This window comes from Lolium perenne, chromosome 4 (genome assembly GCF_019359855.2).
Source record: "Lolium perenne isolate Kyuss_39 chromosome 4, Kyuss_2.0, whole genome shotgun sequence".
NCBI lineage: Eukaryota > Viridiplantae > Streptophyta > Magnoliopsida > Poales > Poaceae > Lolium > Lolium perenne.
Window position 1 is genome coordinate 404,963,808 of NC_067247.2, and position 25,470 is coordinate 404,989,277.

The following is a 25,470-nucleotide window of genomic DNA, read 5'->3' on the forward strand; positions in this document are numbered from 1 at the left end:
CAGCATGGAGACAACGAGGGTGGCATCAAGACTGTGGTGGCACATGATGATGGGCGACAAGCTGAATGGAGTGTTACATAGCGGCCGGGTCATGTTTTTTTTGGGGGTTGGAAGAAATCCATGTCGGTTCGTCCGACACCAACGTGGTGACGCCCTAGAAGTATACCCTTTCTCCACCTCCCTAGATGCAAAGCGAAGTCCCTGTTTACGCCTCCAGAGCATCGAAAGCGAATACCACAACCCGGGGTCGTGCAGTCCCGCCGTCTTCTCTAATCTAACAGAGCGAGGAGTTGGGGTACTCGTCTCGTCGCCAGATCCAAATCTTCAGATCGCCCACCGCCACCGCCACCGCCACCGATGGAGCTGGAGGCGCCGTCGCCTGCGAGGTACCTGATGGGCGCGGCAATCATGATGGCCGGCGTCGTGCTCCCGCTCGCCTACATGATCTTCCGCAGCAAGCGCTCCCCGTCCTCCTCCTCCTCATCCGCTTCCTCCGTCATCGCCTCCGCCGCCCCCTCCTCCTCCTCCTTCTCCAAGCAGACGTAGGTGTGCTCTGCCTCTGCCTACCCATCTCCGTTTCCGCGATCCTCCTTCTCCCTCTGTCTGAAAAAGGAAATGTGCTGATTCGACTTCCTTCTCTGATCCAGGAACAGGGGCCTCTTCTGACGCGCTCACTTCGCTTTGGTGTTTATTCTAGCTGGTACCGCTATATTGTGTCTGCAGGATGATACATCCCATTTGTGCCTGCCATCGCTCACTGGTGTAGTAGTAGTTGTTGTTGAGTTGTGATGAATCTCCATCTGTCTGTATGTCTGTCTTGGAAGCACTTGAGCAATTTTTCTGATGATGAAATGGAAAGGAAAGGGAAACAACAAACCTGTGTGCGTTATGCAATCCCATGTGTTCTTGTTTATACTTGTTCAACTTTGATTGATTACCATGCACCACAAAAGGAGTACATTAATATCTTTCAACGTCATTTTGGGAGGCAATACCAAACAATCTACTTGCTGGTTGTCAAAGCTTAGCCTGATCACATTAGCATTGCTGTTGTGTGGGGGTTAATATCGCCAAGTGTATTGTAGCATATATATGCATCTATGGTGAGGCATAATCAAGATTCTAGTCTACTGATTGGCTAGTTTTCTGAATCTCCTTACCTACCTATACTGCCAATGGTATGCTGAGTCTCCTTGACTTGATGTTTGTTCTAGCTAGTAGTGCTACTTTGGTTTGGTGTTGTTCTAGCTAGTAGAGCTAGATCATTTCTACAAGATGATAGTACATCCCATTTGCACTTGTGCTTGCTCTCTGGTTTAGTAGTATTAGTTGAGTTGTGAGTCTCCATCTATCTGTATGTCTGTCTTTTGGTAGCTTGAGCATTCGGCCTGCTTTTTTAGACGTATCAACCGAATCTACTCTTCTAAACAAACCTTTGGTTCTGGGCACATCCGTACTGCATACAATGTTGGCCGAAATCAAGATAAATGGATAGAACTCGATACTTGAAGGGTTTATGTGAGGTAGAGGTTAATATTGTCTAATCACAGATAGGTTAGAATTGAGTGGCATCGGTATCTGGCTGTTGTTTGGGATAATAATAAATATCAATTGAGCTGGTTTTCTATGTTTTGGGCCTGGTGATATAGGAGAGATGTGCATCGCTGTCAACCTATGAGTTGTTAGACATAGAAAATCTGTTAAGCCTGGTTCAGAAGATCTGATTATCTGAAGATATCAATGGAACAGAAATTATGTCTGGTGATACAACAAGGAAGGTGATCAGTATTTGAAAATTGTGAGCATGATGGTTCTACATAGCTTGTTCTTTTGAACATTGAGAAACCCCTTTAAAATCTCTTTGTTACTCTTTTCAGGAATCCTTTTTTTCCCTCAGGACAAAGTGGCCGTGCCTATTCGATCTGTATTAAGATGCACGGTAGGTGGTAGGCCTGTGTAATATTAATGCTGAACTGCTGATGTACAGTGCCCCAATCTCATTGCCCCCTTACGGCGGACAAGCAAATGTGAATAACCCATGAAAACATATAATTAAAGTTACTATTAGATTGGCAAGTGAACTTTACATGTTATCTCCATATTCTTGTATTAAACAGAATTCTATTGAGTTAATATATTTTTACTTTAAGGGTCCACATCATACTAATAGAACATAGGGTTACTTGACAGTTCATCGTGTTTGGAGTGCACATCGATACATTTTAATATGAGTTACTGCACGGAAAAGTGCACGGAAAAGTCCGGTTTGAACCTGGGTGCATGTGATCCCTAGTTGAAAATGCATTTTCCAAATATTAAAAAAAGTTGAAATAAAAATATCCGGGTACGTACGCATGTTCCATGTGTGCGTAGAAAGTTTTCGCGGAGAAACCACTTTTTTTATTTCAGAATCTAAAAAAGATAAAATACGTCACATATATACTGCTATATAGCCCTGCAAAATTTCACTTTTTTGTCGAGACAAAATAAAAGATTTTTTCGTCACGAAACTCATGTCTAGGGCACATATTTGAGATCATCTGGGAAATCATTTTATGTTTCGATTTTTAAAACATGTTTTGAGATTATAAACGGAACTTTTTAAAAAGTGGGTTCACATGCCCCCATCTTCCATATATGCAGTCTCGTTAATGCACCTCCTTTACAAAGGTGGAAGAGATATCTAGACATTTGCGTGGGTAGTGGCAGTAGGATGTTCAAGCAGCATCAAGTTCAGCGGCACTGGCAGCATGTTGATCTGGCACATTTGGATATTTGAATGTGGAGTGCGGTGCTGCATTGCAATGCATCCATAAATAAATGTGAAAAAATCTCGTTGCAGATGTCGAATTCGTAAAACTCCCGCATTTCATACTACGTACACTACCACTCAGAGACACTCTCAACCCCATCATCTCAATGTATCCTGACGGCACCAACGTTACTGTAAACCTGAAGCTAGTAACAACGGAGAACCGGCACTGACCTGGACGCTGAGATCTGGCACATTTGGATATTTGATTACCATGCTTCTAATGCAGATCTTCTTTTTGTGTGGGCAACGTTACTGTAAACCTGAAGCTAGTAAAATCAACCTGACCAGCATACATGAGGAAGATTAACAAGGGAGAGCCGGCACTGACCTGGACGCTGGCATCCCTTGTTGAATATATTAGCAAATTTTTCCATGATTTAATCAAAGAAAACAGTAGATAAAACATGACTAAAAAGTTTGAGACTAAACTAGTCATGTAAATCACCATAGAGTAAAGAAGCAACAAGTCTAAACATATTGATAAGAGCAATGTGTTTCCTGACAATGAGCCTGAACATGTTGCTAGAAGAAGGAAGAACATCATGATCTCATAAAAAGAAGGCAAGAACACATACGGTCCAGAAGAGGAACCAGTGGTGGTGTTGTCACCGTTGAGAGCCATGTCGCTGTAGAGGTTGCTGATGTCGGGGAAGAAGTCGTCGTCAAGGAGCGACCTCTTTTATAGGCACAGAAAGAGGAGCCGAACAAGCCACGCGAGGAGATGAAACGAAGGGTCGGGAGATGAACCGAACAGTACCGTTCATGAGTGGCAAAAAGAAAGAGAGAGAAGCTCTCGGCTCGAGGGCGGCGTCGTCGGAGGAGGAGCGCGCGTGTGATCATCTCCTATTTCCTCCTATTATTTCTCTCATACAAATGGTATGAAGAGCTCTCCTTATAAGTTGCTCCAACTCTTCTCCAACTAGCAATGTGGGACTAAACTTTTATCCCACCCCCTGCCATGCATGAATGGGACAAGTGGGGCTCTAGGATTTATTAGGAATTTATGGAATATTTATTGTGTTGATCCAATATGGGCCAAAATTCCAACATCCCACGCATATGACGGGACCAAGAGTAGTCAGGCAGGCGAACACACTGGAGTTAGCACTGAAGAGAACTTGTGCACATGTTAAATTAAAAATTATCCAGGCTAAACAAGTGCTCTATGCACATGGAAATAATTGCCGTCGATCCTGATTATGAAGTTCACAAAAAGTAAAAAAAAAAATAGACGACCACACCATAGTCCAACCTTCTGTTCACTAACTTATGACTTCACAGGAACATGTATTGAGCATTATTTATCTATCAATTAAAAAATCATATGAACATAGATGGTGCTACACATAAGAAGTTTCGTATAGGGCCATGGGACTTGGAATTCTCATAAAAGAAGTAATATGACTACAAAATAAATTGCACTTCATTCTCGCATGATAAACGGCAGATTGCCAATATTCATTCATTAATTTCCAGTGTCAATAAAATAGCTACGTATCCTTTACAGTCCAATGGACTATATGCGATAAAAGGAATCTGCAGCAAGTAATCAATGGGAAAAGGGATAAAGGCTAAATCCCTAGAATTATCACTGAGGTATCAATGGAATAAATAACCCATCAATGTTAATGGTAATCACAAATATACGTTGATTTGTAATACATCTGTAAAAAGTGTTGCACTGATTAATTGCAGTTACTGCCTCTATATAGCTTGTGGTTCCCTTCAGCGGTCCAACCTGTGCACAAAGGTCAGTATTAAGTCTAATAAAAATGAGATAAATAAAATTATACTGAGGTGGAGGGTACTGGAAAGGGGTACTTTGTTACTCCCTCAGTAGTACATATTAGATTCAAATAAACAACCAAGACATACAACTATACCACATCTACTAAGTGAGGAGACGATAAACCCATGAGCATTTTGCTCATATGCACCACAACAAGATGCATACGAGGATTATTTCCAGGAAAATAAGCCCAACAGATGCATGTTGGCAGCAACATTCTACGCATCTCAAATTTACTGCATATGAGGAGCTGGGCCGATGGAAGAGCAGAGCCGATTGATTTCATGCTTACGCCACAGTTCAACCCTAAATGATAGATATTTGCACTGCAGCGCAATGTAATGTAATGCAGTGCAGTTGAGACGAAAAGGTATTTTTTTTTGTGGCTTACCTTTAGCTTTGGCTTCAAGGACTCCATTGCTGCGGCCTATGCACTGTTCCTTGCAGCTTGCTGAAGCAAAAGAAAAAATCAAGTTCAGAGAAGGGAATTTGTAGATAGCAGATATAACTATCATTTAGTTTGTGCATTTCATGTACCTTACCGAGGAACCAGTCCGCGGAGTCAAAATAGGTGCCCTCTTTACAATGCAAGCAAATTAATTAGATCCGGATTAGAACTATATTTATTCAGGGCTTCAGGCTGATACCCTTACTAGAACTGTGCCCCTAGGGCCTGTAAGTTCCAAGAGTGAGTCATTTACACATGGGGCAGACATACAGATGATACTGATCAGCTCTTCAATATGTGGCATTGAAACCATGTGAACATACTGTTACAAAGAGAGTGGCTGATATTGATGAAACTTATTGTAATTGAGATTACTATTCAGTATAGCATCAGAATCTAGTCAACATGAGAATTACAGACAGTTTGATCTGAATTTTTTTCATGAAGCACCTAATCCATTGGTTCCGAACATTTACTTAAAAACTAATGGACAAAGATGCAGACGAAAATAACACATCGATAGGATAGCTTCATCCCTAAGTGGGAAGATAATGACCCTGATCCCCAGTAGCATCTATAAAGATTTCATTTTCAGATGCCATGGTTAAAAATTAATAGTAAACCAGGTCAAAGAGATATTCTCTATATTAATGTTAGCAGAGATGATGAGGATCATTTTGCAACAAAATTGACCAACGCAGTGTACAGGTAAATCTCTGCTATGTCAAACCAAAAATAAGAGTAAGTCGACATATCGATGAATTGGAACCAAACCTACATAGCACCATGGCTGTTCCAATTTTTGTATTTCTAAAAAGAACTTGTAAATTAAAACGCCTCTGTTGTATCACAAGTCTGCAAGAAACTGAATGGCAGTGTTAACCAGCAATCACCTGAAGAAGGTGCAGTCAGCCTCCTTTTCACAATATACTTGCAGGATTCAATATTTTGACAATAGTCAGTCTAAGTGCCATAAAAGGAAGGCCAAATGATGTTGCTAGCATACTAGCATGGCATAAGTATTTCCAATGTAGTATCACTGGGCTACAATAATATAAAATGCGGTGGTAACCAGTAATCACCTGAAGAGGGTGCAATCAACTCGTGTTCCGGCGCTTTGTCCAAGTAGGGTTTCCCGTCAGCAGTAGCATGTCTACCTGCAAAGTTCAATCTTTTGAAAATGGGCAACCAATAAATAATAACATGTATAATTATTTTTGGGCTCACAAGAAGTTGAAGAAGCATCTAGTGCCACCTCACCGGTTAAGAACTGTGGGATTTTGACAGGAAGCATGCCAGCATCCTGAAGTGTCAACCACCGACAGTCTGGCGACGTTACTCCAACTTCTGGGTTCTATGAAAATATGCGGGTATGCGGACATATTCAGGAAGGTACAAAATAATAAATAGATATCTTCTACATCAACCAAAAATGAATGTGTAGCTAACTCCAGATCACACGTAGTCTGGACTCCATATTAACCTCATATATAAAATAACAAGAGCTTTGGAACTAAATTCTAAGCTGGTATGACGATTGCCAAAGAAAGATCAACATGAGAAAAAGATTATTGCAAGTTAGCGATGCTCCTACTGCTACTGATGGGTCTTACCTAGTAATTGGAATATGAATTCATACATTTTAATAAAATAACTAAACAAACTACTTTTTTTTATTAAAGAAGCTAAGTTGCTAACTGTCAGGACACACTATGGTTAAAGAAAATAGAGCCCAACAACCATTGCAGCAGACACAACAGCTAAAACTATGTATGGACAGACAGAAAACTAATCATGCATGTTTCAATGAATGCCTATCAAAAATTCTGAGATCACACATATGATCCATCTAAAGTCTGATCCTTCAAACAGAATAAAATGCCTTATTACCTTACCTATTATCCAATATTGTAATGACCTGGGTTGCCAATGAAGCGGGTGAACAACCTCCTAGGAAGCTCTGAAGGGATCTTGTTGGCACCGAATATGTGGATATGTCCACAATATGACCATAAGTGGAACACCATAATCAGCATCAGCAATTAACCCCCTTTACGCTCTTAAATATCACAGATGTGCACCGAAAGACCACAACCTTGTTCCTCGAGAATCATTGCTCACACATCAAAACTGAACCAAAGTTAATGTCAACAATTGCATCTCGCTGGAGCTGACATTGAGAGCCCTTTGTTGGATCAACTGAAAGGTGGAAACAGTTGAATAACTCATATCAAGAGAAAACCTTAACCTTGCGCATTTCACTTGAGCTCGATGATGCCGATCTTGACAGCAACAATGTGGAACCCTATCGAGGGCTTGGTTAAGAATAAGAAAGAAGAATCTTATGGAAATAGCATGGAATAAGGATTTGTTGATCGTAACTCTCGTGCTGAAGTGGGTGGCTCTGAACTTACGCTCCTATGACTTTGTTTCCTAGGAAATCCATGCAACGGAAGATCTTGAATTCGAGGCTTTCTACACGAAAAATATTCTTCTAAACGAGGGTGTTCGTGCGTGGATGGCAGCTCAACATTTCACTTGAGCTCGATGATGCCGATCTTGACCGCAACAAGGTGGAACAGCTTTCTTGATTGTGCTTGCAATATAAAGTCTTGCGGATTGCTCCCCCGTACTCCACTATGGGAGAGCTTCTTCTTCGGCGCAGTTTCATATATCCATGATCATCATATGAATGACAAGCTTCAAGCTCATGATCTCCTCGGGATGGCTCATGATCTTGAACTCGCACACCATTTCTTTTTTTTCATCTTGTTGATGTCTTGAAGGCATACTCCACTATGGGAGAGCTTTAAACTTCTTCTTCAAGACATACTTATCACTTATGATCTTCATAAATTTCTTAATGCAACCTTGAAGCCAACATATGGTTCAAATACTGCCTATGGACAAATCCGACAAATATAACTCAATGCAATATTAGTCCATAAGAATTATCATTAATTACAAAAATCAGACATGGTAGCTCCATGCCCTTTCATAGAGGCAATGTGGAAAGACATAGGTCACGCCTCATGATGAGATGTTTGTGTACTGATATTTCATTTGTAGTAGCTAGGGTTGTGATGATGACATGTTTATGCACAACTTAATTCGTAGTATTTATGATCGTGATGATGAACTTCTTGTGAACTATGTACTCTAGTACTTTATCCTCTATATGTGATGGTAAGGTCATCACTTGGGAGAAGTGGTTAGCAGACACATGGGCCGGATGTACCCAAACAAACAAATTTGCATCACTCATGTCAAAAGCGTTTGTATGCAGTCCAATAAATGGGCTGCACAAAATGCCTCATCTAATGATTCACAGCTACCAAATGGGCGGCAGAATATGACTCAGTGCCTATATTTGCTCAGCTGCCCAATTAGACCGAGAAAAGGCTGCAGCCTACCAAACCCATTCTATAGGACTAAGAGGGCAATGTGCTCCGAAAACATCAAATGTAGCCCGGGCTACATGTAGCCTGGTTTCATTTTCTTGATTCAAACTTTAAAACTTTTAATTTTGATTGAAGTTTCAGAAAAATTTGAAAAAAAAATGTAGACGTAGAGAATGTTATAATCTATCAATGTGTAAATTTTCATACTATTTAAAATAAATTATATTTTGCTCTCAGTAAAAATAACAAAATCTCACAAAATGATAAAATCTAGATTTGGGTGTACTGTTCATAACTGTTCACCAATGCTGAAATCAAGATTCAGTTATTTTCTGAGCCCAAAATACAACATATTTGATTCTGGGAATTTACACACTTGTAGAGTACAATATTGTCTACATCACAGTATTTTTTTCGAAATTTTTTAACATGTCTGAAATGAATTTTTCATAGGTTCAAAAAATAGCCTACATGTAGCCCGGGCTACAAAAGTCCATTCTCCAATGTGCTCCAGTTTCTAAATGTCCGTTACGCTATATATCGTCCTCATCTTGTCACCAAGTTAAATGCTTGCCCCTTCACAATAGAAGACGAAAATTCCGGGAATGCAACAAGACCCGTGATCACAACAGTCTCCAGAGATGCTTTCATACAGTAGTTACATGTGAATGATGATGTGTCATATCAGCGTTAACAACATAATAGTTTGGAGCGTATCAGTGATCTGGCCAAAGATTGCACAGCACCATGCAAAAGAAAAATAGCAAATGTTATCATGCTGAGATCGGTAGTTAAACTGTACTGAAAAATTGGACTCTGTAGTCAGACGAGGCTTCACCAGACAAAGTCAGTGCGCAATGTCTGATTAACAAAAATATGGACAGCTAATCTCAGTTACACTACATGGAGTTGGACAAAGACAAATGACGCTGATGCATACCATGCCTGCCAAGTGCAAACATGGCAACCTTCTATGCCCAAACTTACCAACAATCAACGCACAAGAGGAGAAACAAACAGTAACACCAACCAAACACACCAAGCAACTCCTGAGTAAAGGAGAAACAATCAACATCAGTCAAAACATACACAAGCATGGTGGTACAACATATAATGAAATCTCAATTAAATACATCATCATTTTGCCCTAAAAATAGGATCTGTCCAAAATCCTACAGCGTTTATCTTACCGCAGCCGTATGAGACTAAAACCGAGGACAAAACTCAAAGAGAACCAATTACTATACTTATTCCTCACAAGTTTGTAATAAAAATCTCTGGTAGAATATAATAACGACACAGCAATCTGGAACTGGAGATACAAACATGGACAGGAAGGTGAAGCCGCCATCGCCAATCACCACTTATCTCGATTGTGTAGGAGAGCAGAGCAGGCCTGAGGCGTCCGCTCCGACCACCGAGAGCTCGCATATGGTGCAGAGCTGGCCTTCAATGGAGGGAACGAACCGGGACGTGCAGTACGGGCAGGAGACATCCTTCTGCCCGCGGTAGATCGGGATGAAGGTCGCCCCGCAAACGACAAACGGGTTCCTGAAGTCATAGTTCAGCTGGTGGCCATCTTTCCTGTCGCCACAGGCCTGCAGAACCTGGCGGGCCTTCTTCGCCTGGGCCTCGTTGGGGCTGTTCTCCAGGAGCATGCGGGCGAAGTTCGCCGCAGTGGCGTAGTTCCCGCCCTTGAAGCACAGACCCATGGCGCTGGTGAGGACCAGACGCATGTGGACCTTTTGTAGCTTGCAGTTGGTGAAGTATGCGGCCAGCTCCTGTTGCCGGGTGGCGTCGTTTTTCAGCTCCTTCCTTTTGACTTCCATCCTGAGGCCAAGAACGTATTCTCTCACTATCTCGATTAGCTCCTTCACTTCATCAACTTCTCTACGAGAGTCCACGACGAGGAGTGGGATGGTGTACAGGATGTTGAGGAACTGCCTCAGCGCTTCTGGGAATTTACCCTCGGTTGTGGCCTTATATGCAGCCTTGAGCTTGTCGTCCATCTGTGAGAAGCTAAACACAAGTGCAGGTGGGCCCCTCACATTGGGACTAGCAGATTCACTCCAGCCTTTCTCAACAGCAACAGGTATCACTGGAGCGCTTGCAAATGCACGCAGATATGTATGACTGCCCATATGTGCATCAAGAAACAAGGTCTTCAACGGAGCAAAGTTCCTGATGCCCAACTGGCGGCTAAGCAACCGCATTGCAGTGTCAAAATTCCCAGCTGCAGCATGCTCACCAGCAAGAGATGACTTCTGAGTCCAAATTTGGCTGACAGGCATGCCTGGTGTGGGAGCCACAAACAAAGCGGAGCGGGCAGGACCAGTAGCTTTTGGTGTATCTGCCTCAGGTGGCAACTCCAAATCTTCAAGGTCCCAGCCACCTTCCTCTTCTCCATCCTCCTCATTCGTTTCACTTCCCTCGACGTGGGCAGCATCTCCATTTTCCATCACATTGCTTACGTCAACAATTTCTAGGTCTTCATCTCCCCAATCACCACCAGCACCAGCATCTTCATAGTCTTCCTCCTGCTCTTGCCTCCCAGTAGCATCTAGTCCACCATCAAAAATACCACGCATCACCCTCAACAATGGCCAATCACTACACGCCGTGAGAGGTGCAGGAGGAATTAAAAGTGAACTAGTTTTCCCTTCAGGTAGAGAGGGCACATTTTCTCCCAATTCACCAGCAAGCCTATCAGCGATTTCAGGAAGTCCATGAGTGGCAGCAGTTACATATGCAAGAGGTAGCTGTCCCGCATTCTCCAAAATCTCAACTCTTTTCCTAGCATCCCCAAGATACAGCGCATTGTGGAACTGGCCCATCAGATTGTTATTTTGCCCAGCTATCTTGGACATAAAGCCCACCTTGTCCAAGTAACCAGTTATCAGATACAGAAAAGCAAGCCTGTCAAAATTCTTTGTCCTCTGGTATGCATATTCAACAATACCAACATTTCCCTGCCTCAGAGCCTCAATTCCCAACTTGTACCAGTGATCCTTGTCATCAATCTCCTTTGCTGAAGCGACAGCAATTTGGATGTTCCCACTTTCGAGGGCCAGGTTAAATCTGGTCTTCTCATCTTTCACAAAGTGGAGAGCAACTTCTGGAAATCCTTTTTGCTGTAAATAAGAAATGACCGCCTGTCCACAGAGCTGTGAGTTCTTGATCATACTCATAACATGATCGTAACGTTTCTTTAGAAGGGCCAGCTTGAAAATGTATTCAGACGCATCAACTGTTATCATCTTGTTCTTTCCATCACGATCAAGACAGCAAATGATGTTCCCTGCAACCTTGGTTATGTAAATAGGAACATCAAGTGTTTTAATGATGCCATTGTCACCATTAGGAAGGCAGTACTTGATATGGTTCAAAGTGGAATATATGAACACGCCATTTTCATCCCAGGCACCACTCTTTACACGTATGGTTTCGTGAAGTGTGCAGCGATGGACAAGCTTCTTGTTTGCAATGACTACAGCATGCTTGCTGAGCAGTGCAACTGACTCCATATCACTCGACCAAACCACATACTTAACAGCAGATGCCTGGAGTTCACCAAGAACAAGCCGCTGCTGCAGATCAAAGATGGCCACCCTGTCTTCAGCTTTGCACAATATGTTACCAGTTCCAGCATAGTAAATAGCATCAGTTGCAATAGGAAGAGGACTTTTCTTCACAATCTCATTCTTAAGACTCTTCACCAAAACCTGGTTGCTGCTCTTCTCCAGGACAGCAAACCGGTTCCGAGCTATGAAAACTGCAGAACCACCAGCTCCCTTCTTTGCGTCCTGCAAATAATCAGCCCTGCCAGCAGAATCTTTGGGAACAATGTAAAGCTCATATGAGCCCCCATCAACATCAGAGCAGATCAAGACAGCATTCTCAGTTGGGCTATATGATAATGACCTTGGTGACTGATTCAAGGTGACTGATCCAGGCCTTCTTATCGGAGCCACCTGGACCTCCTTCTGTGCTGAGTACTCGTAAAAACGGAGGAACCGGTCCTTCACATAGAACACGGTATCACCACTGACAGAGAAAGCCGGACGTTCCCTCTCTAGCTTGAAGACAATCATGCCACTATCATGACCAGCTGCAAGAAGATTCATTTCAGGGTGAGCAGCAAGGACCCAGAAGCGGTCATGCTCCCGCCTAAAGGTCTGGATACCAGTTCTCTTTGTGGCATCCCAAACACGGATGCTTTTGTCTTCTGAGTTGGATACGATGATGTCCTGCTTCGCATGGAACAGTACACATGACACATTATTCATGTGACCTCTCAGAGTATCAACTTCCCATGCCTTGGTATCTGCTCATAAACATATAGACTCAGGAAACAGCAAGATAAAACCTACTTTCTAATACTCGGGAAGCAGCTAGACAAACATACTTTTAATAGACGTATTAAAATATAATAGTGACATAAATTGGCATGTGAATGCTTGTTGAGTGTTGATTATCTACCATTCGTTCTCAGGAAGCAGCAAATCAGAACACTTTTTAACAAAAGCAATGAAAATGAAGAGCAAAATTGATTTGGCACATGGTTTGTTGTGTATCATCACTATGATTTGGCATGTGAATGCTTGTTGCGTATATCACTATGATTTGACATTGGAATGCTTGTTGCGTATATCAGTATGATGTGGCATGAGAATGCTTGTTTTGTAACTATCAGCTGCATTTGGAATGCTTATTGAGTACCATGCAGAAAATGAAAAACATGAAGTAGAGAAAAGGATCGATAGTGTTATACCGTTCATTCTCCACAGTTTGACTTGCCGGTCATCTGCCCCAGAAACAATAAGTGGCAGCGTGGGATGAAAGGAGGCCCAGTTGACCCCACGGTCATGACCCTCCAAGACATACTTGACTACAGCATCAATGCCCCCAAAGAGATCAGTGTTCATCTGAGTGAGACGCATGATGTCATCGGCCGGGGACGACGACTTCTTCCTGAGCGCCCCGATATCCCAAACCCGGACGGTCTGATCCAGAGACGCAGAGACGACGAGGTCCTCCTTGGGATGGAAGGAAGCGCACATGACATAGTGATTATGCCCTGTCAACACCGCCACGCAGGTACGTGACTGCCAGTTCCATACACGGATTGTCTGGTCATCGCTGGCGCTGACGATCCACGGATGCTCGTCATGGAACTGGACTGTGCGGATGTAGTCAAGGTGGCCATGGAGCGTGAAGAGGCAGCGGTGCGTCTTGTAGTTCCACACCTTGATCTTGTAATCATCACCTGTAATGCAAAACAAAGAGCAAAAGCCTTAGATCATCATATCATAGGATGAGACGAGTTGACTGACAAGGTAACTAGGACAAGTTACAAGTCGTTAAGATCCCATGAAATACACTCCACTAACAAGTTGCAACACTGAATGGGAACTGGGATCATACTGCACGTAAAGTTGAAACCACATGAGTAGCCAATCAGATCTATTGTAATTCTTGTTTGATCATCATGTACGTAACTAGGAGTAGTGTTCGTGAGAGTGTTCCCGGGATCAGGTGAATGGCGAGTCGCGGACACCGAGATCGGGCGCCGTCTTTCGGGAGTGAAGCGAAGCGAAGCGATCGGAGCAGCTCGGGCTATAGTAGCCGTGGGAGTATGAGGCCAGATCCAGGATGAGAGTAGAGGAGAGTGGAGATCTGGGTACCTCCTGATACGAATAGCGGCTGTGTCTTGTGGAAGTGTACGCCGCGCACGGGCCCGTCGTGCTCGTCGAATCGGTCGAGGAGTGTGCCCATGCGGTAGTCCCACATCTGGACGACCCCGCTGTGGAGGCTGGCGAGGATCCATGGCCTGCGCGGGTGGAAGGCGAGCCCCTTGACGCGGTTGCTCTTGGTCTCGAACTTGGTCAGCATCTCGGCGCCGCTCTCCGGCGGCCGGCGGGGCCCCTAAACCCACCGGCGGGAGCTCAGCGAGAGAGAAAGAGGGAGGGAGGGAGGGAGGGAGGGAGAAGTCAGGTGGGTGGATCTGGGTTGGGTCAGTTGGGTGTGATTTGGATCTCGGAGAAGAAGAAGATGTGCTGCCCGCCCGCTGCTGCTGGGTCCTCGTGGGTTTTTCTTCTTCATCTCCTTCTCCACACCACATCTGGACCAATCAGCACGCCTCCACTACTTCTCCGCCGTCGGATCTCCGCTCCCACGACACGACCGCTTTGCGTTGGCTGCACTACTATCTTTTTTTTTTTTTTTTTTTGTTTATAACCATTATTACACTACTATATTATATTTGTTTATTTTGGAAAAAATGGCCACACTACTATCTTCTCCAAAGGTTTCAACTCACCATTTTCGCGAGAGAGCCAAATTAAAGTTAGTGAACATCATGGTTATATGATCTTCATCCTTTTGCTCAAAGGACAGAAAAAATCTCTGTCGAAGCCTATCAATGCCTTAGAAACCCTAGCCCTTCTCCCTCCCTCCCTCCTCATCTCCCCACTCTTTCCCCTTCCTCTGTGAGCAAAAACGATGGTTGAGCCGTCCCAAGACGCCGTTGCGCCGTCGTTCCAGTCATCCTCGAGCCCGTCCGAGGCCACCAGGAGATTCGTCTCGTCGTGCTGAAGCTTCCCTTCAGAAGAATCGAAGAACGAAGTTGCGCATCAACGCCACGGTTACCGATTCCCTGCTTCGACCATCAAACTACGACGACGATTCCGTTCGTCTCCGACCTCTCCCGCCATCTCCGACCTTCTCCTCACGATCCTAGTGAGTTTCCCGATCTCAGGCACATCCCATGCATCTCGTTCCCCTCCCTATCTTCCTGCCAACGGTGACGGCTACTTCTCCACTGCAGGCACACGTCGTTGGCGGTACTCCGCCAAGCCCCAGCACCAAAGTTGCTCGCTCTTGGCTCCCCGCCAACTTCCTCTACAGATGCACGTGCTCTGCACTCAACGCCTCGCCTAACCCGTGCGATCAACTGCCTCCGCCGCCACAGTTGACTCAAACCTTGGTTTGCCACGTTGGCGCCACGTCAATGCATAGGCCCCATCCTTCATCCTATGCTGCTAGAATCCCTTCCAGTGAGAAAACGGATGACATATCCGGATCTAGATCTTTTTCATTCAGGCCCCTGCTTTTCAATCTCGTGAACACGGCGCCCCTGCCCCTGCTGTTTCCACAAAACACCCCTGCAAGTTTGATAAAACAACCCAGGGTCCCTCCCCTGGTTAGAATTTGTTTTCAGATCCTTTTCTATTTAAAAGAAAAAAAATATTTTTAAATAACTAAAAACTATTCTATTAATAACTTTTAATTGGTAAATCAAATTAAAAAATATGAATTTTGATTTAAAAAATGTGAGTTACATAAATATACCATCCATATATTTGTTTGCATCTTGAGTCATGTCAAATCGTTGATAGTCGTGCCTAATTGAAACACCTGGAGTGGGTCGAAGCAGGGGTAGGCGCTCCCGTCCGAAGGAGCTCCAAGATAGCAGAGGCCACTACCTCTTGGGCCGGCACTAACATCTGGCCAACCCAAAAATAAAGCGCACGTCCTCATTTTATCATCTGCCTACCTTTCTTGTGATTAATATAAGCCTCTTGGTGGAGGGAATATAATCCAAGAATACACCATCTTGCATTCAACCATTCATCTTTCAGATAAATTTTCTGAACCATCCGAAACATAGTGCACAGCAGTACCAGTAAAATACCCCTTAAAATTCAGACCACGACATCTTTTTCTACCTCTGAACTGCCAGCATACCCCTACAACAAAAGCAATTCCAGCAAGAATGCAAACTGCGAAGAGGCTACACCTACGATGGAACTAAACCAATGCCTACGATTGACTCCATCGCCCGATGGCTTCTCCTACCCTAATCCTATCGCCAGCCCTAACGCAGAAGTCGAATTCCGAAGAGACCGTTCCATCCTCCTTCGCCTTGGATAGAGGCGCTTCAAACACGACAACCACGGTCGACCCCATGTTAAACCCTGCTATCTAGAAATGGCGCAGCGGACATTAGAACATGCAGCACAACTGTAACAGATTAAAAGTAGTACCAAGCATATAATCAAAAGGAAACCGAGGCTGTAATTACCTCTTGTCCCTTTTTAACTATCACACCGGTGCCTTCTGGTTCATAAACACGCTCGTTGTAAGGCTGAGAGGGAAGTATCGCTGAGCCTGAGCTGTTTGTCCTCAGCTCCGGTTCAATGAGTAGCTGAAAGGGCAATTATTTAGTAGCATATATATTTGGAAATCCAGTTAATGCATAATTCAACACTAATACAGAGATGACATGCAGAAGAGATACCTCGACAGAGCCAACATTAGTAGCACCAACTGCTGCAATTGCAACAAAACCTTCCTTCCATTGACCTTCGAGGACTACCTATAGTTAAGAGTGACAGGTTCAGAAAGAACGGTAGTGTCAACGCAAAACTGAAGATAAATATTTCTGCTATAGTTTGACAGTGTTTATCACCGAATGTTAAAATAGGTAAGATAGTGAAAAAGTACCCTTTCATTCTCGACATACAGGTTTCTGATGGTCCGCGCAGCACGTTCGTTTGTAGGGAAAAGATTACCTGAAAACATGGTACATCTGTAACAATCAAGATCCCATAAAGTTTCACAAGCTGTGTTATAATAAAAAATGTAAACCTGAGAAATGCCGACGTTTAAAAATATTCCAATCAGCAGGAGAGTGAACTCGATGATAATCACCAGGATGTAAATAGAGGACGCAGTAAAAAATCCCTCTCTTCGGGCTGACAAGCAGGGGTTGAAGTTAAATACCCACAACCGATCAAAATATAAATACATTAGTAACATCTACTCAGAGGCATTGAACAATTACAGTAACACATCAACTTGAACAGACAGCTCCAGCAGGCATAGTAGTTGCAACAGTCAGAGTGCCAAAAATTTAAAATAGCAGGCAAAAACATACCTACAAACTGAAGGGTTTCTACAATGCTTGATTTTCCTAAACAGCTTACAAAGTTGTCTCAGGTAATCGAATTATGAATACCTCAGCCGTGTTTGATCCCGTAGTTTAGGTGAAGCCACAGATACCCGCCACCATGATTTTGCATTCGACCCCTCGGGTGTATTTTGTTCTGTTTGATCTCCAGAAACATCTTCTTCCTTGGTGTCATGAAGCGATGAACTAGCACCAAGAAGAGAAGAAACAGGATAAGAAAAGCCTTTGACTTGCTCGATCATGGCTCCTGGACCTCTGAGTTGCCCAAGCCGCAATACTTTACCATCAACAGGACTCACCTAATTAGAAAATTGCACACAGAGACCAGATCAGTCTCGACTCTGTAACCATCACCACATTCGACATATATCCATACAGAGTAATATCTTGTTGCCACTTACCAGGCAATTTAGATCTGCATCAATAGGCCTTGATCCTTCTTTGAGACTGCGGGTGAAGAACGCCTGTAAAGAAGGATATTCTTCTAGGGGCAGAGCAGATTCTTGCAAATCTACAGTAGGCAATAATCAACATCTCATACACAGTACATGAGAGAAGAAAACAGATATATGCCACTGGTGTTTGTCACATACTGCAGCATAAGAAATCATCACAACAAGAGAACACATACTGGAGTGAAATGCTCTAGCCCATCCTTTGTACACAGCAGGACGCATGAACACTGGAAGTTCCTACAGCAAATTAAATTCTTTTAATTGAGTAGATAAACCAAGGACAACAATTTCCACAATTAGAAGAATGTGCATACCACTTCCATCAAGGACCCCCAGAAACGCGACATGGAACGCAACGGTAGAAGCCTCAGAAACGACGCCTGCATAAAAACAATGACATCATTCTGCAGCTACGCGTCAAATTGAAGAAGAAGAAAAAAAGGACAACTAGTTTTAGCAGTAACTATGGTACCTTAAGGTCTGGCTCGAACTCTGGCTCGAGTCCTTTCTCCTTGCGTTCGGCAAGCTAACTCGGGAAACAAGATGTCCCTGTTAGTACTCACGCAGAAGATTACAAAACAATTGCAAGGAAACGTGGCTACTACTCGTCAGGCTAAACATAAGGCAGACCCAATCCATCCAGCACACAATGTGGCCATCTGTTGTTTCTAGGTGTGTGAACAGCGCGCGCGCAGATGATTACCTTGTTGTCATCGTACATCCGCTTGGCGTGTAGAACACCGAGCATGAGAAGAGCTGCCGCGGACGCACCAGGTAGAAGGAATTTTCCTGGAGAAAAAAGAAAGAAAGAAAATTAAACAAGCACAATCTTACAAGTGGCACTGAGATGAGCAAAAGAGCAAGTGTGGTTGCATTAATGTGCTGCAAACGATCGAGTTTCCTGCTTCTTCTAGCAAAAAATGCGAGGGGTCCTTCCCCATCTGGCCTAGTTTTGAATGTGCTGCAGACGTTATGCAATGCAGTAGGTAGTAAATCGTTGAGACGGAATTTTCCGCCTAAGCCTCCTACTCAGCCATCTGCCATCTGATTCTTCCCCAAAAGGGGCAAAAAGGCGAGGTGCTGCCCGGAGGACAGAAGTGGAATCGGCGGCGGCAGTGCAGAACCCGCTTGACGCCGGCCTCTAGTCGAGCAAACACCGCCATGGCCGAACTCTAGTACTCTGTAGCGTATCAGTCACCGCGGCGGCGTGGATAGAAAGAGAGATGGATACCTTGTCGGGCGCCGGAGTTGGTGGAGGCGTGGATGCGGCGGGCGAGGTAGAGGCGGCGGTTGGACTGCGAGCGGAGGGGAGCCGGGAGCTGCCATGGGAGATGAACCCTAAACCTCCGCATCTTCGTCTCTCCCCCCAAATCGGTGTCCCACAAGTTTCTTTTTTTTTCTCCTTTTCCCGGGCAAAGGGGGAGCGCGTTTGTTTCTTCTTGCCCTTTCGTGGAGAGGAAGAAGATGAGGGGCCCACTTCGAAAAATCGAGAATAATAATTTCCTTTCTTTCTTCTTTAACCAACAATTCTTCCACATTCATCTACTTCATTAACAATTTTCTCCATTTCTGATACAGCATACAAGTCACATTAATACAGAAGAAAATCAATTTATCTCCATGAGCAACTGAATTTCGACATTGCATGAGTTGATTCAGCAGACAAATTCTTTCACATGAAGATAACTTGTCCACAGTAAGCACGCACTAAAACCTCAGCAGATATAACCTCTTTGTGCAGTATAAAACAATGGTTTCCAGACGACACATCGAGCAGTAACAGCGTGACAGCTTCATTCAATCTTTCCTCATGCTATCCTAACATGGTATATATCAAACCAAAATTCTCAGTCGCTTTATTATTTCTTTGGTTGACCTATCTCTCTCTCTCTCTCTCTCTACAGAGGTATCACCTCCACGTCATCATGATCATGGCCCTTGGTAGACACTTCGAGCACGGCCTTGTCAGACGCCCCGTTCTCCTCTCGGGCAGCGGAATGGTTCTCTGGCACGCTCATTTCCTGCACTGGAGGTGGGTTCACGACGGTCATCGGCACGGCGCTGTTGTCCGCCGCCAGCCGGCCCCTCCTCTCGCGGTGCTCCTGGCAGTTGGCGCACCAGTGCAGGCAGCAGTGGGCCATGCAAGGGTCGCAGGGGGAGTTCTGTTGGGAACAAAAAAAAAAAGGTAGATAAAAGATTAATTGAAAAGCAGGCAACTGCAGGTAAAGAAATCTAAGCAAAGAAATCTAGAATGCTGCCTACATACAAGCCATATAATCACTTTTCGAATGGTGTGTTTCTATATGGATATTCATGCATAATTATTTGACATGACAAGTAAAGTAGCAAAGGGATTCTGTATATCTCACCGCGAGATGATATCTCTTCTGGAGCTCTTGACGGAAAATGCCAGTGTAGGTACCGCACAGCCACCAGCTAAACACCAAGCCTTCTCCAATAAGAAACGATGTTCTTGGATCAACACCATGAAAGATCGCTGTGAGAATTGCAAGTGCAATCCCTCCCTCCACAAACACAGCATGGCAGACACAAGGCGTTGTCCAAGGGATGTCCTCTCTGAGGGCCTCGACATTGCGCCCGAACAGCACGCAAGGACAGAACAGCCCAGTGCGACCTAACATGACACCAAGACACAGTTCTAAGTTAGATGTTATTACATCAGTGAGCTTTCTCTGAACAGAATATTCTAGATGTGGCTTTCATCGAAATGGACGTAATGAAGAATGAAGTGCAGAGCAAGATATAGTAAGTTTGTGTTCAATTGCTCGATAAGCTCAGCTTCAATGTTCCATTAAGGCTGAAAATGAAACAGCTGAGAACTACTCATGACAATGTATATTACACAGGTGTAGCACATATTCAGCTAATAATCACACGAATGGTAAGAACATACGCTAAAAGGTGTTGGCAGAGCAAGCTCCATTGCTTAGCCTAAGATATTCTAGTATAGGAGCCTATCTTGTAAATGAGAATATGCATACAGCAGTGTTTGTACGTAAGTAATAACCAAGCATCAAACATGAGTTTAACCGCATCATAGTGCAAAAATCAGAGGAAAGAAAGTAAACACTACTAGTGGTGATGGGATAGGTGGCCTGCCAGAGTCAAATCCTTTTTGTGCCAACAGTTGCTGAGAAATACTTTCAGTCAGAGAAGAGAATACTGGAATCCAACATTATTTGATGATCTATCAGAAATTAGCACAGCTCTTGTTTAATTCCTATACATTCTGGGCACTCAGGAATACACGAAACAGAGCTGTAGAAGTCCAATGGCTATCACAAGTAATAACCAAGCATCAAAGGAATACAACACATATTCAACATTAGACATGAGTTTAACCTGGACTTACACATCATAGTGCAAAAATCAGAGGAACAAAAGTAAATACTCCCTCCGATCCATAATAAGTGTCGCTGATTTAGTACAAAGTAGTACTAAACCAGAGACACTAATTATGGATTGGAGTGAGTAGTATAGTGGTGAAGTGAAGCGATAGGTGGGCTGTTCTATAGTTGCTGACATATACTTTCAGTCAGAGAAGAGAATACTGGAATCCAACATTGTTCGATGATTTATCAGAAATTAGCACAGTTCTTGTTTTATTCCTACACATTCTGGGCACTCAAGGAATCCACAAAGCAGAGCTGTAGAAGTCCAATGGCTGCACTGAACACAAGAAGAGTATCCATATTAAACAAAGGCTGTAACAGAATGTGCAACTGCTCCCTTCCTCATCTGACACAAAAACTACAATGAGTCTGTTCAGTTTTATGCTGTCCAGAGATAGATGTGTATTTGTCCTAGTGCATTGATTTAGCTAGAATTGTAACACACTAGTAACAGGAAGTCAAGTGTGCCGCAGAAGAAAATAGCAGTTAGCGAGGTTCAGAATTTAAGGGTTCGTGTTCTTCTACACAAATTCCTTACATCTGCGGATAAAGGATAAACATAGCAGGTCGTAAACACATATGCACGAATCAAACAATGGCTACCCGATAATTTTGATCGCATTTATTTGGAGATACAAAAGGATTTTTCTCAACCAGTAGAACAATGCAGACCTTTCGACCAATTCGGCATCACTTGGCCCTTTCCAGGTGCCCCTTGCATGCATGCACAGAAGCAATAGGTGCGTACAAAATCCCGCAATGGCAAGTGCGCAGTATAAGACTCATGTGATAAATTCATGTGCGATTAACCAAGGCACCTAAGGGAATAACCCCAATTTGGTATTCAACAATTAGGCAGAGTTCAATAGACGCCGTGTGTACGCACATGTACGTTCGCTGTACTCGGAGCCAGAGCTACGAGGCAGTGATTACAAAATGGGGATAACAGCCAGCATGTCGGAATAATGTGTTTCCGTCATCGCCTAGGATAGCATGTGAAATAAATGACAATACAAGGAACCAAATAAGCGTCGGTGATCCATGGCGATCTAAAAACCTAGGACTGTATCACACATTCATGGAAGCGTGGCAATTACACATACAAGTCCACGAATCTGGCACTGGGAGACCCAGATCAATGGGCAATGGCATGAGGTGTCCGCTTGCACCCAAAGGGTCACCGAAGTAGTGTCGTTAACTAGATCATGGAGAAACAAAATGGGTGGATGGTAGAGTGTGGGGGAGTCGCAGATGATACGTACAGCTCTCAGGGTCATCGGTGCATCCGAAGATCCCGGTGGTCCATGGCTCGTCGGCGGGCGGTTCGTAGGTCTCCGGGAGGACCTGTCCGCACTCGCTGCACTTCCTGCCTTCGAGCTGCAGATCGGGTAATGAGATGTGAGGAGCGAGGGAATGAATCGCGATCGCGGATTAGAGTGCGAGTGAGGAGAAACCTAGGTTGGTACCTGCGGGACGTGGACGGGCTGGTTGAGCTCGCCGGGACGGATGTCCTCGGCGGGGGCGTCCTGGTCCCTGGTGAGCTTGACGTAGCGGGACGGGTGGCTGTCCTCCGCCATGGCTTGCCGGCGGCGGAGGGGACGACGACTCGCAGCGCAGGACACTAGTAGACTGGACACCAGATCTGGGAAACCAAACGCGCTTGCTTGCCTTGGCTTGGGCGTGTTCGGATCTGGTCGGGTCAGGCGGCAACGCGTAGACCAGCTTCTGAAAAAAATAGCCACGACGATTATGATTTGATTTCAGACATTTTTTTTTTTTTTTGAGAAACACAGTACAAACGCAGACGCTCACATACACGCGCATACACTCACCCCTATGAACGCACACACGCACACCCTACCCCTATGAGCATCTCCGGAAGACTGAGCCAGCGGATTGGATCTTGAAATTGACGAAGTCACCACAGGCGCCATTCGCCGATTTTAACGTCGCCTCCCACTGAATGAATATTCCGCCTTTATGAGACACACAGATGTCAAATCTGGGATTTGAACTCTGGTGGGCTGGGGGTACAACCACCCTCCTAACCACCCAACCTCAGGTTGGTTCTCGATTTCAGACATTTATTCAAATGTTTCTGTAGCTTTCGTATTTGAACCAAAATGTTCAAAGTGCCTTTATCTCTCAAACTCCTCACAAATAAGAGATGGCTGATTACTCGGTGGACTGTGTTTTTTTTTTTGCTTTTTTTTTACCGGAACTACGAGTCTGATATTTGTTGACTTGCTCCTGCATGGGACTTCTTTGCAGAGTAATTCTGATGATCCATTTGAACTATCTCTTGAGTATCCCATCCCATGGAAAATTCGTAAGTTTTGGGCCTTCTGTTGCAACTCCCCTAGCTGGTTTTTTCTTGTATATAGAAAAAGTTCAGCGTGCGCCTCTGTCCCCCTCCTCCGGCGGCTCGTCCGTCGTGAGCGAGCATGGGCGAGGTAGCCAGGTCTCCTCCGTGTATAGTAGGATTAGAAGTTGGTCTTTCTGTAGGTTTTCCCTAGTGGAGTCTGGCGTCATGCCGGTTGGGGATTGGTCGCTGGAGCATGCAGGCTGCGTCCGGCGGCTAGCGGTGATGTTCATCCTCGCCATGGTGCTTCGGAGGTTGAAGCTGAAGTTGGGGATGGAAGAAATTGCTGTATTCCCGTTCAATAAGCCTGTAGTAAGAGTCCTTGGTGCCCCAGTTCAACTACTGCTTGATGGGTGCTGGTTGCTCATCAAATCTTCTTGCCGTCGCCGTGGTGGTGGAGGTGAGGTGGGAGATGAGCAGCTTTTTGGTAGATCTAAAGGAGATCAGGCAAGGCTTCAATTTCTTGGTTCAACAACATCCACGCCTAACGAAGATCTCTGGCCTGATGTTTCTGAGATTGCGCTCGGGAGAGCACATCAGCAGCAACGTTTCATCGGAAGCTACGCCGCCCATTGTGGAGGTCGAAGGGCGGCCTTCTCTGGAGGCTACGCCGCCCTCTGCTCTGGTCGATTGGCGGTCTTCCAGCCGTTGTTGCCTCTTCTGGTCGAATGGCGGCCATTTTATTTCCTCCCGGCCAGCGAGCCTGAAGGGAGGCAGTGGCTCTTCATCGCGACGTCCATGGTTCTCCATGGAAGCTTCGTCGTCCCAAGTGACGCAGTTCCCGGCGGCGGCAAGGTGCTCGTGAGGAAGAAGCTTTGGACCCGATTGCTTTCTCCATTAGGTTTTAGGGATCCTCTTTGCAAAAGACATGAACCATTTTGTAATGTCCTATTTTCTTTGGGTCTTTCTGTAAGATGTACTGAGCTTATCCTAATATGAAAGTGTGTTCGGGGGCCTTCGAGGCCCTTCTTATGTTCAAAAAAAAAAAAAAAAAAAGAAGGGGCAAGGTTGAGTGGCTCTTTCCAAGGTGAAGCGCGCCTCTGAACGCGAAGATTACATCTTCCTGAGATCGCAAAGGCGAACGAAAGTTTGATATGTAAGTTTGTCGATCAACAAAACAGTAGGGTTTCCGGAAATGATCGAAAGCATAGATTGCATACATCGGGAGTGAAAAAACTATACTTGCACGCAGTGGCGGACCTTGCAGAAAATCTTTGGGAGGGGAGGGGGTGAAGCTGCAAATTAACATGAAATTTTGTCTTTGGACACCAAATTAAACGAGCAACAACAACATAGAATTAGTAGTATTTTCAAGAACTTATATAACTAGATTTATTTATCTACAAAATACATTTCTAAGAGCAATATAGCTTTGTTAATGTTGATACATTTTTCAACTCTTTGTCATTAGAAGCATCCACAACGAAGTGTTTGAGTTGTTGCTTCATGCCATAAATTTCTTGTTGAGTGAAATTAGCTAGATAATATTTCTTTACCATCTCACAAATATCATCAGCCTTGAAATTCCTAAATTTATTTGCATGGATCAAAGTAGCACTAGTGGACAGAAGATCCATTAGCTTCTCATCCGGAATTCTAGTTCATGGAGTTGAATATCAATTATTGCACGGAATACTTCCACTCAGAAATAATGCTCCTTAGTGAGACAATCAGGTTGGCGACGAGCACGACCACACCGTAGAATATAAGTTTCCTCCAAATTCAGAATTTCACTGGAATGGTTCGCACAAAACTCAATGTCTCGGAAAGGCGAGCGAAAGTTTGATATGTAAGTTTGTCGATCAGCAAAACAATA

At 44.3% G+C, this 25,470-nt stretch overlaps 4 protein-coding genes across 7 annotated transcripts; 1 reads left to right on the top strand and 3 right to left on the bottom strand.

Annotated features, from left to right (window-relative positions):
- The first annotated feature begins 255 nt into the window (after positions 1-255).
- On the top strand, positions 256-979 carry LOC127297464 (uncharacterized). 4 transcript variants are annotated; one of them, XM_071819595.1, is made up of 2 exons: positions 256-542; positions 654-979. In XM_071819595.1, the coding sequence occupies exons 1-2, from the start codon at positions 358-360 to the stop codon at positions 664-666; spliced, it is 198 nt and encodes a 65-aa protein (XP_071675696.1). In that variant the 5' UTR covers positions 256-357; the 3' UTR covers positions 667-979. The 4 variants fall into 4 exon arrangements, with proteins under 4 accessions (XP_071675696.1, XP_051183736.1, XP_051183734.1 ...); XM_051327776.2 differs by having other exon boundaries at positions 258-546; XM_051327774.2 differs by having other exon boundaries at positions 261-542; positions 648-979.
- Positions 980-9,507: 8,528 nt separating this feature from the next.
- Positions 9,508-14,445, bottom strand: LOC127297465 (coatomer subunit alpha-3). The gene is made up of 3 exons (XM_051327777.2): positions 14,138-14,445; positions 13,225-13,719; positions 9,508-12,777 (listed from the first exon to the last, which is right to left on the bottom strand). Exons 1-3 carry the CDS (start codon positions 14,343-14,345, stop codon positions 9,818-9,820), a joined length of 3,663 nt encoding a protein of 1,220 aa, XP_051183737.1. The 5' UTR covers positions 14,346-14,445; the 3' UTR covers positions 9,508-9,817.
- A 1,603-nt stretch (positions 14,446-16,048) lies between these two features.
- On the bottom strand, positions 16,049-19,309 carry LOC127297466 (phosphatidylserine decarboxylase proenzyme 1, mitochondrial). The gene is made up of 12 exons (XM_051327778.1): positions 19,111-19,309; positions 18,583-18,668; positions 18,352-18,405; positions 18,194-18,259; positions 18,056-18,116; positions 17,826-17,935; positions 17,473-17,723; positions 17,103-17,209; positions 16,959-17,026; positions 16,753-16,830; positions 16,537-16,659; positions 16,049-16,436 (listed from the first exon to the last, which is right to left on the bottom strand). The coding sequence occupies exons 1-12, from the start codon at positions 19,229-19,231 to the stop codon at positions 16,275-16,277; spliced, it is 1,287 nt and encodes a 428-aa protein (XP_051183738.1). The 5' UTR covers positions 19,232-19,309; the 3' UTR covers positions 16,049-16,274.
- A 291-nt stretch (positions 19,310-19,600) lies between these two features.
- Positions 19,601-22,951, bottom strand: LOC127297468 (cell number regulator 6). The gene is made up of 4 exons (XM_051327779.2): positions 22,759-22,951; positions 22,555-22,669; positions 20,249-20,514; positions 19,601-20,041 (listed from the first exon to the last, which is right to left on the bottom strand). The coding sequence occupies exons 1-4, from the start codon at positions 22,867-22,869 to the stop codon at positions 19,778-19,780; spliced, it is 756 nt and encodes a 251-aa protein (XP_051183739.1). The 5' UTR covers positions 22,870-22,951; the 3' UTR covers positions 19,601-19,777.
- Positions 22,952-25,470: the final 2,519 nt, after the last annotated feature.